The 15,901-nt window shown below is 39.5% G+C and overlaps 1 protein-coding gene across 1 annotated transcript; it reads left to right on the top strand.

Moving 5' to 3' along the window:
• The first annotated feature begins 2,406 nt into the window (after positions 1-2,406).
• psmd14 (proteasome 26S subunit, non-ATPase 14) lies at positions 2,407-9,111 on the top strand. Its single transcript, XM_031306376.2, has 11 exons — positions 2,407-2,567; positions 3,539-3,594; positions 4,136-4,207; positions 4,322-4,441; positions 5,203-5,273; positions 5,492-5,642; positions 5,773-5,880; positions 7,284-7,358; positions 7,442-7,567; positions 8,563-8,625; positions 8,937-9,111. Exons 2-11 carry the CDS (start codon positions 3,547-3,549, stop codon positions 9,033-9,035), a joined length of 933 nt encoding a protein of 310 aa, XP_031162236.1. The 5' UTR covers positions 2,407-2,567; positions 3,539-3,546; the 3' UTR covers positions 9,036-9,111.
• The last annotated feature ends 6,790 nt before the right edge of the window (positions 9,112-15,901 follow it).

Below are 15,901 nucleotides of genomic sequence, written 5' to 3'. Positions count from 1 at the left end.
CAGGAAATGATAGGACAGAGAGGGAATGATGTTCAACAAATGTATCCAACCAGAATCAAACCACAGACTTTGCATCACACTATAAAACACCATACACAATTATCTTTATGTTTATTCAGTCAGCTAAAGTGAACAGATTGGTAGAGATGCAACAGAGAAACACACAGCTACACAGGCACATATGTGGCCCCAGAGATGTTGTACTTCTCAGTCTAGGTACACATTTGTATTTTACTTTTATCTAATTAAACTCCTTTTATATTCACATACAAACACTAGAGCACAAAGCAGTGCTTACCACAAACAGCCATCCTGCTGGAGATTTATATAGCGAAGCTAAATCCAAATCCCATCAGAGTGCAGAGAAGCTCTTAAAGCATCATATTTCTCTTCCTTATTTCCTCTGCTGGTAGGATTAAGGTTTCATGCTGGCGTCGTGTTACAAGCTACTTCTGATGTTCCTTGAAAAGTCCAATCATTCCTATCTGAATAATCAGCTGCAGTGGCTTTTGCATAGCTGATTTCCTGTGCTTGTTGTCACCCAGTTTGTATTGATTGATAAACCCATTACATGGAATGTATGTAAGCCCTTTTGGTGACAGGTGACATTTCATATATAATTTAAGTGTAAATGACACAATCACAAATGAAATATGTGTACACTTTTTTACATTGTACTTTAAAAAATAAATCAAATATCCAATGGGTCAGTTGATCTGTAACCTTTAGCTCATGTGTCCATCCATCCATTGTTTGTTTGGGTGATTTAAAAAAAAAAAAAAGCTGTCTCTCTGTTTGGAGCAAAAAAAAGAGTAGGTTTCAAATTGAACCCCTGGGAAGCCATCAACCAATCACAGGCAGAGCTGACTTCAATGAGATAACCCAGTCAGCAGTAATGATTCAGCAAACAATAAACTCGCTCAACTTCAGTGGAAAAAAAAAGACTGTATTGTCTTTTTTTTCCTGTATTGTCTTGACTCTGATCAAGTCATTGCTTACATCAGATCCTTTATTGGTGGATGTAGTTGCTAACGTGTAATTATAGAAGACTGCATTCATACTATATTTATTATTACATACTATATGTATTGAATTTAGAGACTACATTAATATATGCCTTACTAATGTATGTTAACTCAGTCTGGATCTTAAAAGCCATAGAAACAAGTTAAGCCCATCACAAGGAAGAACATCCTGGTTACAACTGAGGGTAGTAAGAGGTCCTGTGGGTGTGGAGAGGGAGGGCCTGAGGAATGTGGATGATTATCTGCCCCTTCCTTGTCCACTGAGGAATGAGGGAATTTGAAATTCTCGTTGACGTCCTGTCTGGCCAGGCGGTGTGGTAAACAGTAAGACTACTGGGTGAGATTTTATGAGATGTTCTAGTGGTTTGACTCAGAGTTTGTTGCTCCTCAGGGAATAATGAAATGCTTGCATGTTGAAATATGAGAAACCACACAAACATCACAGCAGTTTTCATTCTTTTTTAGTATTGAAAGAGAGATGCTGTATATTATATCAGTGCTCTTTTTAAAAAAAATAATTTTTGTATCAAGATGACACCGGTACAGTATGTCCCAGAAGGCAAGGTCAGGGTGCATCTTTACTTTCAGTTCAGTTTGAAAATATATTGCTAACTGCCTCAAGATTTAGACTTAAATATCCCAATTACATGTAATGTTTTACCACCAGTCTCCTTAACAATCCATGAACACACTTAATTTCAAAATGAAAACATACTACATGTAGCTACTGTATATAAATGTGTTTTCACTATAAGTAAATGAACAGCCATAAACCTAACATAAGCAAGCAACCACAAGAGAAACGCAGAATTTTTAAATTTCCAGATTTAAAAATAAATAAATATCAATATAACATGTTATCAGAAGACTAAACAGCACAGACTAATGATAAGGTAAAAATATTGCATTCAGTTTTCTAACATCTAACTTCTTATAAGACCTCATCCATTTCAAAAGTTCCTAATATCAAAACTGAAGAATTAACACAGAACCAGTGACATGGATGAGATAAGATAGAACTTTATTTCTCCAGGGGGACGTTGTTGTGCAGCAGTTGCAGTACGAAGTAGGAAAGAGTAGCTAGTGCAAATAAAACAAAATATAAACAATAAAGATTATTAATAAGGTGCAAAAAACAAATATACACAATGCCAGAAATTGTAAACATGTATCCTAATAGGTTATAATACATTAAGTACGTAGTTAATCATTCTTCTCATCAATTTCAAAAAGGATTTGGAAATTGTGGAAGCTTTTGGTATTATTTCACTGGAAATAAGACATAGCCTAATAGATATCAAACAGTTCTAAGCTTATGCAGTAATCAGTTAAGTGATAGAATAAAATGTGTTGACTGTAGCGCCCCCTTGTGTCTTAATTGTAAAATTGCCAGTTGGGCGACAAAAATACACGTCATCAGTGCGACGGAAGCAGTTTCTCTAAAAAAAGACAATTCGGGCTGATTCATTGTAGCCAGTTGGTTTGACGCGACTGAACACAGAAATACAGACTTTTCTAAACACCCGAAACATTTAACAACAAGTAAGTGAACTTACATATTTAACACAGTCAGTAAGTTTCATAAAACATGATGAGAAGGGATCATTGTTAATAATGTGTGGCTGTTTTTCTTGTGCGAAATGACAGAGGCTAAGCGTGAGATGCTAACAGCAAGCTAACGCTTTTAGTAACGTTGAATGTTAATGAACCGAGCGATTTACTGTCACATTTATGCTAGCTACATTCCCTGTTGTTTTTATTGACAACAAAAAAAATAAATGATAATTTCAATCAAATATAAATGCGTAATTGTCCTGCTCTGCGTGACTATGGGTAAATAGCTAACTGAAGCTAACTAACCATAACGTTATAGCTAACGTTAACGCTAATAACACCCATGAATTCAACAGCCTCATGCCATAAGATTCCCAATATATTCAATAATTTCAACACATATTTCGGCAAGTCGACTTCTTTGTTAACCAGTATTATATATGATATAGCTATAAACCCAAAGCTGATCTAATGTTCATTAGTTCTCAGTCACGGCGTCATTCAACGTTGTACTACCGGTATTTATTATGTAACTTTATGCTAACGTTACCCTTACTAGTTGGAGAGAGGAGCCTATTCTATGTCATCACACCTGTCAAATTCACCTACAGAGAGAACTCTAAGCACATAGGCTACCCATACAGACACAATCTTAAAATTTCAACGCTACATACTCAGTCAATTGTTTATCCTAAAGGACAGAGATTGATCTATTGAACATTCATTGAGCTAAATGGTCTGAAAAGTAGGGTATGTTACAATTAAAAATAAACACCTATTCAACCTTACTTGTGTCATATGTATTTTGAAATATTTGTACTGAATTTGTCCGAAAATGCTCTTCGATTTATTTATATCTGTTCCTATAATGAACTTTTTCGTATATATCTCTTATAGTATAGCTGTCTAGCTATATAGTTTGAAGGCAAGCTAATGACTCTGTTGTGTTTGCTCGTCAGATCTTGATATGGACCGGCTGCTGAGGCTCGGTGGAGGAATGCCAGGGCTTGGCCAGGTAACACAAAGTTTGAATCGTTGTTTGTTATTTCTGAACATAAACAAAGTTTTCTAATGCTTCCTAGCAGAACTATGGCCAGAAATGAAAGTTCCTCCCAGATACTCTAACCTTATTCTCACCAAAACCACAGCTATTTAACCTTAACCTAAACCAAACCGTTTTCATCTTTTATATCCTAAAATTACATTTAAACTTTAATGTATTAATGCTATACGTTTAAAATGATCAGATATAATGAAAAAAAAGATTGGCAAACTAGAAATGTCTGCCCATAACACAGGTGGGATCCTTGATTGCATCAATAATGTGTGTCTCAGGGATGAGACCAAGGTCACTGTACTTGAGTCCCAAAGTAGTCTCACACCTTGACACACAAATCGCATCTCAAGCACAAAGTCTTAATGTAGTGTACCACAGGATTAAAGGATACAAAGTTATCTCCCATTATATATTACATGCATTTCAATTCTAAACGAGAGTCATTGTTGTGATTATAAAATAATAGATAAGATAAATAAACTCTACTTTGACTCCTCAGGGCCCCCCAACAGATGCACCTGCTGTGGACACAGCAGAGCAGGTTTACATCTCCTCTCTGGCCCTGCTCAAGGTAATCCCACATCATCTGCACTAAATATTCTTTTGTTATAGTGCTATGTTACATTTATTTTTATTTAATAACATTGTTGTGACTTCTCTCCCTCTCGTGTTTTCCCTAAATTAGATGTTGAAGCACGGGCGTGCTGGTGTACCAATGGAGGTTATGGGATTGATGCTGGGAGAATTTGTTGATGACTACACAGTGCGAGTGATTGATGTGTTTGCCATGCCCCAGTCTGGAACAGTATGTATTTTCATCAATAACAAGATGATTCCCCCTATAACATAATTAATAAAGCTTACCTATTCTTGTTGTGATGTGTAGTTGGGTAGTAAATGCCTTGTATCTATAGCCTGGCTCCGCCCTCCTACGTACTTCCGCTCAATTTTCATTTTCCTTCAGTACTCTGTCTGGGTTAGCGGTATATTCTTGGGTTTTCTCAGGCCAGTCTTTACCGGTCCAATCAGCGAACAGAGGGAGTGGCTGAGAACAGTGGCGTTGAGGTCGTGCGCTAGTTTAAGTTGTAGTTCCGTAATGGCGGCGGAGAAAGATGCGAGCGAAGCCATTTGGTCCGTTTTGGCAGCAACGCTGCTGAATATACCGAAGTTAAAGCCTGAGCAACAACAATCTTTGCTGAGTTGTGTTGGTGGCCATGATGTTGTGGCCCTCCTCCCCACGGGGTTCGGGAAAAGTTTGATTTTCCAGCTCGCTCCGTTAGTGGTGAAGGAGTTGGCTAAGGCTAACGTTAACGATTGGTTACGGCAGATCCAGAGTGGCTCTGGGCAGATCCAATAGTTTTAAACTTCAACAGAGTACCCGCCTTCAAGGAAGTTAACACTTGTCAATGGAGAGAGGCCAGACTGTCTGTACAAATTAAATGTACGAGAGTCTGGTAGGACCAGGCTATTGTATCTATGCTGAACTTGCCAATTTTACAAGAAAGTGCATAGTGCTAATTTATGTTTTAGCTCTTAATTACTAAGTGAATATGTTCTAACTTACAGGGTGTGAGTGTTGAAGCAGTGGACCCTGTGTTCCAGGCCAAGATGCTGGATATGCTGAAGCAGACCGGCAGGTAAAACACATATCTGCAGACGCAATATTTAGAAAAATCATGTTTTTTTCCCCCCTATTTTGAACAAGTTGACTAACAATTTAAGTCTAAATCCAGGGCTTAGTAGTTTTATGAAACCTCACTTTGATGTTGAACAACACATTTCTCTGTAAAATTTAGACTTTTTGGGGGATTCTTTCTAAACATGTATGCTGTCTTCCACCCATGTTGCTCATCAGACCAGAGATGGTGGTTGGGTGGTACCACAGTCACCCTGGTTTTGGCTGTTGGTTGTCTGGCGTGGACATCAACACACAGCAGAGCTTCGAGGCCCTGTCAGAGCGAGCCGTCGCAGTGGTGGTGGACCCCATTCAGAGTGTCAAAGGAAAGGTAAAGATGTATGCCTGCTGCAAAAGAACCTGGGTACTCAGTAGCTTTCGTTTTCCATGCATCGTACAAGATTTAAAAATGACCTACTACTCCGTAAACCTGCTCCATGTGTTTTCCCTGTCTTCTACAGGTTGTCATTGATGCCTTCAGATTGATCAATGCCAACATGATGGTGTTGGGTCATGAACCAAGACAAACCACATCCAACCTGGGTCATCTGAACAAGCCCTCAATCCAGGTAACGCATTGTACACGGCGCCATCGGCTCCGTTCAAGGTGGATTTCTTCTAAAGGCTCTGACACACCAACCCGACGGCCGACTGTCGGCAGAAAAGGCAGTCGGACTGATCATTCGGCCCCCGTCGCCCCAAGTCATTCCAAAAAGTGCCTCGGAACACACCGAAGCGACACCGACTTCAGTGTACGTTCTGCGCGTGCGCGAGACGTAATACGTCTCCATAACAGCAGGCGGCGCTAATCTGTATTGTCGCTAGAGGTGTTGAAATTAATCAAATAATCGATGCATCGAATCGTGGACATGGACGATGCTGCATCGATAATCGACCGGGCCATAATCGATTATTTCTGTTGACAATTTAATGTAGGCCTAACAACATTTCTGTTTACATATTCTATTATGTTTTGCACATTCAGGAGGTGCCATGTGCTCAGTGCTGTAGTTTTATGTATCCAATTTATTTAGTATTAGAGCACTGCAGAATGTTTTGTTTTTGAAGCTTGAAAAGCTATAAATTAAATATCCTATATGGCTTTAATAGAAAAATGTATTTGACGCATCGTGATGCATCGAGATATCGAATCGAATCGCTGACATGATAATCGTAATCGAATCGGGAGATCAGTGAAGATCCACACCTCTAATTGTTGCCCAAAAAATGAAAACCGGAAATGACGGAAGATCTCTCTAGACCTAGTAAACACAGAGCACGCTGTCGTCAGTCATTGTTTTCATCAGAGTGTTGATAGTAGTTAAAAGGATCATTGTTGTCATTACTCGCTGAACAGAAGAAAATACGATGGCTAGTAATAGGAAGATCCTGGCGTTGTCAGCTCTCGGGCTTCTTCTTGTGGGAGAAGCTCTGATTCGCTGGTCAAGGGCAAGCACTCCACCAATCAGATTGGTCATTGAGTCCGACTGTCCACCGGCCGATTCAACAAGTCAAATCGGCCCAAATTAAAGCCGACGGCTCCTCCGACTGACGACGGCACGGAACACACCGAACAGACTTGAGTCACCAACCTCGCCAGACTGTCCGACGGCCGATAATCGGGTTGGTGTGGCAGCGCCTTAAAATGCTTCGAGGTGGTTTGGAGACGGGGTTTTCACACCTCTGAACAATACTTGTTTCCTCATGAAGATGAACAAAGTTTCATCCATTAATGGTCAGCTTAGCATCGCATCAGCAATCATCTTGTTATAATGAGAGAGAATGCACACTTGGCTTAGTATCAAACCACTCGAATGCAATGCTCTGTTACTGCCAATGATCCAAACAGGATTGAATCATAATAAAGTAGTGGAATATTAATTCTAATGTTTGGGATTTTTCTCTCTGCACCAAGAGATTATGAGTGTTATTCCTTGATATATTTACCTTTTTAGGTTTCTCATGTTTTCAGGCTCTGATTCATGGCCTTAACAGACACTACTACTCCATCACCATCAATTACAGGAAAAACGAGCTGGAGCAAAAGGTTTGAGAATACACCTATCACAGAATGATTTATTTTGGTGTTTTAAATAGAACGTGAGAAACCTAACTCGTGTCGTTCTTCAGATGCTGTTAAACCTGCATAAGAAGAGCTGGATGGAGGGCCTGACCCTGCAGGACTACAGCGAGCACTGCAAGCTCAACGAGACCATCGTCAAGGAGATGCTGGAGCTGGCCAAGAACTACAATAAGGTACACCTTGGAGACCTCGTCCAACAATCTTAAATTCTCTCTCTCATTTTACTGATCTTACTATAGGCAGCACAGAAGGGAACGACTTTTGTAGTGTGCATTATTTCATGATTATTGTACATTTGGTTAAAAAAATGTTTACTTGCGTTTTAATAACCTTTTTTACAATAATGTATTTAATTAGGTATTCTTAGTATTGACTTTTTAAAAACTCGTAATACAGAGATGAAAGACTGTTGACTCCGGTGCAGCAGTCGGAGGATCGGTAAGCTGCTTTCTGCTGTTTAGCTGTTCACGATTCAGACTGATCTCAAGAAGTGGCGTGTGTATGACACGCCAATTCGTATGCCATTCTGGCGTGTTATCAAGACGCATAATCGCTTTCAAGCGTGTTTATCCACGGCGTTTGGCCTCCATTGACTTGCATTACCTTGCGATGTGTCAGTTTATGCCGTAGCGAGTAGTATGAAAGCCCGAAAATTAGGGTTGGGCATCGTGTTCATGTTAAATGTGGAAGCCATGATCAGATTTGAAACCAAATCCTCCAAACGATTTCAAACAATTCCAATAAAGAAACGATTCCACTGGAATCGTAATTTTTGAAACTATTCCAAGTAGGAATCGGTTCTCGATGCCCAACCCTACCGAGAATCTGCGTAGGGAGGTTGGTCGGGGTGGTGGATGGGTCAAATGGAACAGGACTTTCACCCAGGAGACCGGGGATCGTGTCCCGCGTGTCACGTTTCCTAAACCCAACCCCGTTATTATTATCTTTTGATACTCGTAGACTCCCATCATACTAATGCTGGTGCTTAACTGGTGCACACACGCACTGTATTTTCCTTATACAGGATTTTTTGGGTCTTGTGAGGCCCTAAAATGATATACAGTATTTCTGCAGAGCAAATACGGCAAAAAGCATTACAAATATGGACGCATGGCATGCTCCTGGTGTGCTCCTCTGCAATATTAAGACACTGTCGTGTTTTCTTCAGGCTGTTGAAGAGGAGGACAAAATGACCCCAGAGCAGCTGGCAATCAAGAATGTTGGAAAACAGGTAAGGACGAAAGTTCAAGCTTCAGATAAGAAAACATTTATTTATGCATACTATTCTTTTTGTAATATGACAAATTGCTACATCAAGGTCAGTGTTTGTTGATTAGAGGTAAAGAGGTCCGTTAAAGAGTACAATGTACTGTACATGTCAGTTCAAGCAGAGACTTTATGAAAGCGGAGATCGGGTTGCTTTGTCATTAAAGTTTCCAGAAGTTTGTTGAAAGAAAGACTTGTCAAAACCAAAGTTGTATGTGTTTAAAAAACTTTATCACAAATCACATTGTTTGTCCTAATTTTCTGTCTCTCTTACAGGATCCCAAGAGGCACTTGGAGGAGCACGTAGATGTTTTAATGACATCCAACATTGTTCAGTGCCTAGCTGCCATGTTGGATACTGTTGTTTTCCAGTGACGGGCCTGTGTGTATAAGTGTTAATATTACAACCCTTGTTTTCTTTTATATAAAATAAATGTATGTACGGAATGAAGACATTTGCACGGTACCTTATTTTATTATGCAAGTGTTAAGTTGTGTAATTCTGGCAGTGAGCATATCTTTTTCTCTTTGAATCAAATCTTTTCTACATTTTGTATTTTATTTGTTTTCCTTTTTATTATTTAGACAAATGCATCATTAACAGATACCAGTTTTATTACACAAGTTATCTAGTGTTCTTGTGTTTATCTGGATGCATCCACGATTATTAACAAGGGAAAAACAACCTTATTTGGTTTGTTGTACTCCTTGGTTCTAAATGAAATACAATCTAATTTAGGGCAATTTATTTGGAGGTGGAATAAAACGCTGCATCAGAGAAGCCTCTTGGTATAATAAGATGTGACACCCATCCTTACCACTTGGTGGTGCAAGAGTTGCAAGTTACATAAAGTTGTGGTAAAGATGGAAAACATAAAATCACAGTAACTGTTTTCATTTTCCGACAGGCTTGTTTGTTTCATTTGAAGGAGATGCCCCTTGAAGATTGTATACAACCTTTCAGTCAAGAGCTTAAACATAAACTGAATTAACAGACAGCATTATTTGACAGTTTTGTGGCGTAACAGTTAGCAAGGCATATTTCAAGCAACACTTTCGCTGATTCCTTCGCCAAAATATAAAACCACAAACATAATATCCTCTCTGTCCAGTTGTTATTGCTCCACTTTGAAACCACTGTTCAATGACGCACTGTGTACTTTCTTTTCGCAACTGGCTGTGTCTTAATACCAAAGTTAGGATTCCTTCCTCTATTATTTGTCACGTAGGCACAAAGTTATGTATGATAACATTTTTCCCTCTTTAAAAGAAGAAGCTGATCAGCTGGAGTGAACTCTGTCCTTTTTTCAGTGTAGTTATGCTTACATTTGCATCTATAGAAGTGAGTAATAATCAGCAGTGAGGACATTAACCAGACAGAATATATATTCCTTACATCTGGGGTTTGCAATGAACAGAAGGTCCTGCATATAGCTTGATTGAGAAGGACACCTCATCTGATACCACCATCCAAAAGAGCATTTGCAGATTATCAACAACAGTTTATCCAATGAAGTGTTTTCTTCTGAGCGGAGTCATGTTATCATAGCGAGAGCTGGGCCTTAACAGCCAACATCCCTCTTAGTTCATTACAGTTTGAAGGAAAATAAATTCTCCATAATGGGTTCACAGGATCCCAGCCAGAGATGCAGCTCAAATTGCAGTAACTCGAGTGATAGAAGAAAACATGGAACATGTGGTGTTTCTCTTCCCTGTCTACTATATACTAACTAGACAGAGCGTTATGACAGATGTGGTCCCACTGTGATTAATTTGATCTAGGGTCTTAAGGTTACATCATTTAAAAAAAAAAAATCTTTGCAACCCACACTGTAGGAAATTGTCTTTCTCTCTGAGCACACTTGTAGACAAAAAAATGTAGGGCTGTGAAGTGAAACGCCTTTCCTATGAGGCATGGGGGAATGACAGTGGGCCCCACTATAGTCCAGTGCTGATTTTAAAATCAATCAAAACTGTTTTCTAAGGAGGAATTTTGCAATAAATAATTTTATAATAAAAAAAACATCTGTAAAAAGTTCAGGGTAAACTCAAAGATTGATAATGACTCAATGTATCGATTTTAAAATATCAGTAACACAATGCAAAAGTACCCAATTACAAGTCCTGCATTCAATTTAAGAAGTAAAAAAAAGTATTATCAGACAAAATTAATTATATATAAATAAGTACAAATATTCATTATGTAGAATGGCCCCTGTTACAGTATTAGTTATATTGTGACATTGGGTTGTTTTTACTTAGAATGGTAATGTTGTAGCTGGTTGAAGTGGAGCTTTTTTATGTAAAATGTTAATCTGAAAGTAACTATTGACTATAGCTGTGAATTAAATCTAGTCAATCTAAAGCACTATTTCCCTTTTGAATCTAGTGTAGTAAAAGTATATGCAAATAGTAATGTATAGGTACTTGTAAATGGTGTTATTCCACTCCTCCACTGTCACTGAAGAATCTACCAATATGCAAATATATATATATATATATATATATATATATATATATATATATATATATATATATATATATATATATATATATAATTTTTTTTTTTTTAAGGTTATTTTTTTGTGTGATAGTGGATCGACAGGAAAGTCCATTCTCAGGGTTTGTGCACTAGAAGTTTCAAGTTTTCACATCACACTTGAGTTAGTGGACCACAATTGGCTTCAAAACAAGTTGTCACAAAATCATGCTTGTATGTAGATGCCTTAAACTCAGACTTGAGGTGACCACAGATAAACTTTCCCCCTTTAGCAGATGAATGTGAAAACAGCCTCCTAGTGTCAAACTCTGCACATAAATCATGAATACAGTTTCATGTATGTGAAGCTATATTTGTTGGGTTTGCTGTGCAAGCTACAGTGCTGATGTCCTTGCAGTTAAGGTGGATGCAAAGGCAAATAAAAAGGTTACATAAAAATAGTGATCTTCAGTGATTGCATCAATACAATGGATGTTTTAGAGCTTACCTCTAAAAACCAGAAAGCTCTGAAGGGCTATATAAAGCCTGTCTGTATGTACACAGACAAGTTTGTGTTCTCATTTGTCACCACTGTGTTTATAGTGCTGAATCATCATATAAGTATTTTTTATTCCAGGCAGCTGAAATCATGGAGACATTTTCAGACATGGTCTATCCTGATAAAAACGTCAGGATGTGTCTCACTGAGATTACAGACTCAAATAAAACTAGCATGGGTCCTGCATAGAAGCCGTGGGCTTTGGGACAACAACAACAAAACAATGTTATCTTTCTGGGGCCGAGATAAGAGACTTCCCCTCAGTAAACTTCAGGGCAGCACACAAGTCTGAGCTAGCTTTTTTGTGCTGGGTCTCTTTCTGAAAGCAGGATAACATAAGCCTCAACTATGCTTTCTTCTCCTTAGATTAAGCTGAAAGTTTGCTGCCACTCTATGGTTGTAATCCTGATCCTTTGGGGGTTTCAATTCAATTCAATTTTATTTATAGCATCAAAACATAACAAGAGTTATCTTAAGACACTTTACAGATAGAGTAGGTCTAGACCACACTATAATATACAAAGACCCAACAATTCCAGTAATTCCTCCAAGAGCAAGCATTTAGTGTGACAGTGGCGAGGAAAAAACTCCCTTTTAGGAAGAAACCTCGGACAGACCCAGGCTCTTGGTAGGCGGTGTCTGACGGTGCCGGTTGGGGATGTGATGAACAGTGGCAATAATAGTCACAATTAAGATAATGGAACAGTGACGAGAAATAGTAGTTCATGGCATAGCAGGGCACTGCAGGGCGTTACAGGACATAGCAGGGCACAGCAGAGCATAGCAGGGTGTAACAGGACATAGCAGGAATGCGCAGCAGGACTACGACGACAGCTGCAACCATGATTTAGGTGCCACCCTAATCCAAGGAAACATGCTGGGCGAATGCAACATAACATGGAGGAGAGTTAAGATGGAAAGCTCCTAAAGCTTAGTTCCATATAAATGCGCGGATTATTTCTTGTTTTGTCGTTATTGAAAAACAATATTGACCTCGTAGTTGAAAAAGGAGCCTCACATGGAGTCCGTTCATTCGCATTCGGACATCGACTCGTTTTGACTGCCGAGGTGGTAGTGGCCGGAAACAACAAGACCTACGGTGAGTTGTTCAAAATCTTTCTTTTTAGTAAACTCTGGGTACACAAACAATGTTGTCAATGCTTTTGCTAAGGTGTAGAGCCCCTGGTGATACTTAGAGCAAAGTTTCATGTTGTGTTGAGCCTTCTTAGTGTTTTAAAAATAGCTCTTTTGAGGCTAGCATAAAAGTGCCCCTAGCACTCCCATTCAAAAGGCCATTTGACCGAAAAACGAAAATACAGTCAATCTTAAAAGTGGCGATTCCGTCCTAAATATGCTTTTAAACGAAAGTTTGACTCGCGTACATTCACAAAAAGACCTCCGGTTGCATTTGGGCAAGAGTTACGCTTTAAGGAGAGGAGCCTGGTCGGGCTAGAACTCTCCCCCGCCGGATCGGGCTGTACTGGCCTGCCTCCCTCTACTTTGATTATATCATTGATTATATGGTAGATGAATCTGACGACTATGAAGAGAAGCAGAGAAGAGAAGGGGTGCCACGTCTGAAGACACACACCCTCCCCCGCCAGTCTGAATGCTGCAACTCCTCACTCCCTAACTATAAGCTTTATCTAAGAGGAGAGTTTTAAGTTTGACAGAAGACTCACTAATGCTTAGGTCTTGGTCTGACTTATTTTGTCCACCTGTACAAATCTACCAGTCTTTGCTCCTACTCATTGCATGGAGGCCCAAATGAGAACCAACTCATCGCATCCTCCTCCTTTCGTAGCATTCATTTTCAACGGAGTGTTTTGATCCCTGCTTTCCTCTAGTGGCAAACCACTTCCAAGCAGATGAGTTCAAGAGGGAGACTGTAAACAAGAAAGGGGCTTTAATAAATGCTGGTACTGTTTGGTGTGGTTTAAGAGGACAGATCACTCCCATGAGGCCATGGCCAAGTACACAACACTGCCCCGCCTCAGTGGACGGGAGCCATAAGATGACAGAGTTGAGGTTTTCTAAGTTCGTGCTCTAACAGATGAACAGTTAATAGTGTCATAGCATGTGAACTACAGAATGAAAAATGCAAATAAGCTAAATCTTGTCTTCTTTGTTGTTGAGTCAAAGTCTTTGTGAAATGAGGCGAGGCGGTACTGTGAGCTTTCAAATCCAAAATGATCAGTTTGAGATCCTTCCCTTACTTAAATTTCAGAGTTCATTCTGGACCTTGAAAGCGGCTGTTGACAAAACAATCTCCTTTTACGGTTCATTTATAAGCTGTTCTGAAGCTTTTGATCATATCACACGATCCTTCACCAGCAGATGGTGTTATATGTTGGTTATTTATGTTGGTTGGGCTGTCCACCATTTTGGTCCAGACTGAACCAACTACTGCTCGACAGCAGGTGGTGGTTTGGAATGAAATGTCTCAGCAACTGGTAAATGGATTGGTATCAAATTTGGTGCACACATTCATGCCCGATTAGGATCAATTGTTACTACTTTGGTGATCCTCTGACTTTTCATCTAGTGCCACCATTAGGAAACATTTTTAATTTGTCCAATACTTTATGAGCAAGTGCCTGCAAAACTTAGACATTCCCATCAGCCTCAGCTGTACTTTGTGTTTTGTGCTAATTAGCCAATGTTAGCATGCTAGCATGCCTAACTAAAATGGCGAACATGTTTATAAACATTCTACCTGCTTAACATTAGCCTGTTAGTATTGTCATTGTTAGAATGCCGACATAAGCATTTATCTAAAAGCACCTATGTGCCTAAGTAGGCTACAGCCTCACAGAGCGGCTAACATGGCTGCATGTGAATTTTTACATGTCTACATGTGTGCACATCTGGAGGAGCATCTCTTTGGGGTGATAAACACTCAACCCAGGTCTGCTTTCACACAGTCTCCATGGAGCACTTTCTCCATCCCAACTGTATTTCACTATTCCTCACTGCCCATTAAATGTAACCAAGCAAGATTAATGTGGACGTTTGGGCATTTTAGTGTAACACAATCTGCCAGACAGCTGTGTTATATCAGCTTAGAGTCTGACTCCCTTTCCCATCAGTCAGAGTGCCCTTAACCTGCAAAGATCTTCACTCTCTCAACACATCTGTTTAGCCAAAGAATAAACAGATATGCACTCTCTGCTTTAGTTCAGCTCAGAGCTGGAGGGAAAATCATACCTGCAGTGTTTTCTCTGGCAAATACTAATGTGTACAATGTGAAAAATGGTGCCTGCTACTGTAAGAGGGAGCATGACATCTGGGATATGTGGAATATGGACAGTATTTGTAGTTAGCTCTGAATCAAACTCAGAACTAGACAGAAGACTTGGATCATTGTTTGAACGATCAGTAATTGTCTGCAGAGCTAGCCAGCAGCCACAGACAACAAAACCCATTTATGAAAGCATAAATGAATGGCAGAGACCGCAAAGTAGCCACGCTGCCTCTAGCATGCCAGTTCAACCGCATTTAACCTTGAGAATACTTGTATGATTTTTGTTTTGGAACAAAATGAGAGTGAAATAAAGTTAAGTTATTCCCAAGTTATGGGAACCTCTGATCTGTATTTAGTAAAGCAGTGTAAAGTAACAAACGACCATTTCCCTGACCAAAGGTTGTAGAAGCCACAGTGCAGAGACAGAGGGTGTGTTGGTCTCTCTTGTTGCGGCCTTATAAAACCAAGTGACAGGCTCTGACCCCCACCCATTAGCACAGAAATGATTCATTCTGTTCTCTGGACTCAAAGTGTGTGCTGCCTCTGTCCTGCTGAGGAGACTCTTCTGTCAGAGTACACCGAAAACAAACAGCGCATATTTGTTTAGTTAAATCATCTGTGTGTACAAGCTCAAAATTAGTAACTTATTTTGTTGTCTGTTTTGAGTCCATGCATTTAGTTTTCAGTGGTTAGTTTAGTGGTGGTGCCATTCTTTTGTTTACATGAGAATCAGAGTTGCATCTTCCAGGGTTGGATAACTTGGGCTTAGGTATTTAGGCCTATTTGTCATGGTTTAGGTTGTGGGTAGTCTCACATTGCCAGACCTATCTCCACAGTGCTGTAGATAGGTAATAAGTGTGGACAACAATAATATAAAAAAAGTTTGTCGTTTGATTACAAATACATCACTTTTATGCAGCCAGTTGACAGAAGCTGACATTTTATAGTTTTAGTGAAAG

This window comes from Sander lucioperca, chromosome 3 (genome assembly GCF_008315115.2).
Source record: "Sander lucioperca isolate FBNREF2018 chromosome 3, SLUC_FBN_1.2, whole genome shotgun sequence".
In the NCBI taxonomy this organism is placed as follows: Eukaryota; Metazoa; Chordata; class Actinopteri; order Perciformes; family Percidae; genus Sander; species Sander lucioperca.
The sequence above is the reverse complement of the archived record's forward strand: the minus strand, read 5'-3'. Positions and strand labels throughout refer to the sequence as shown.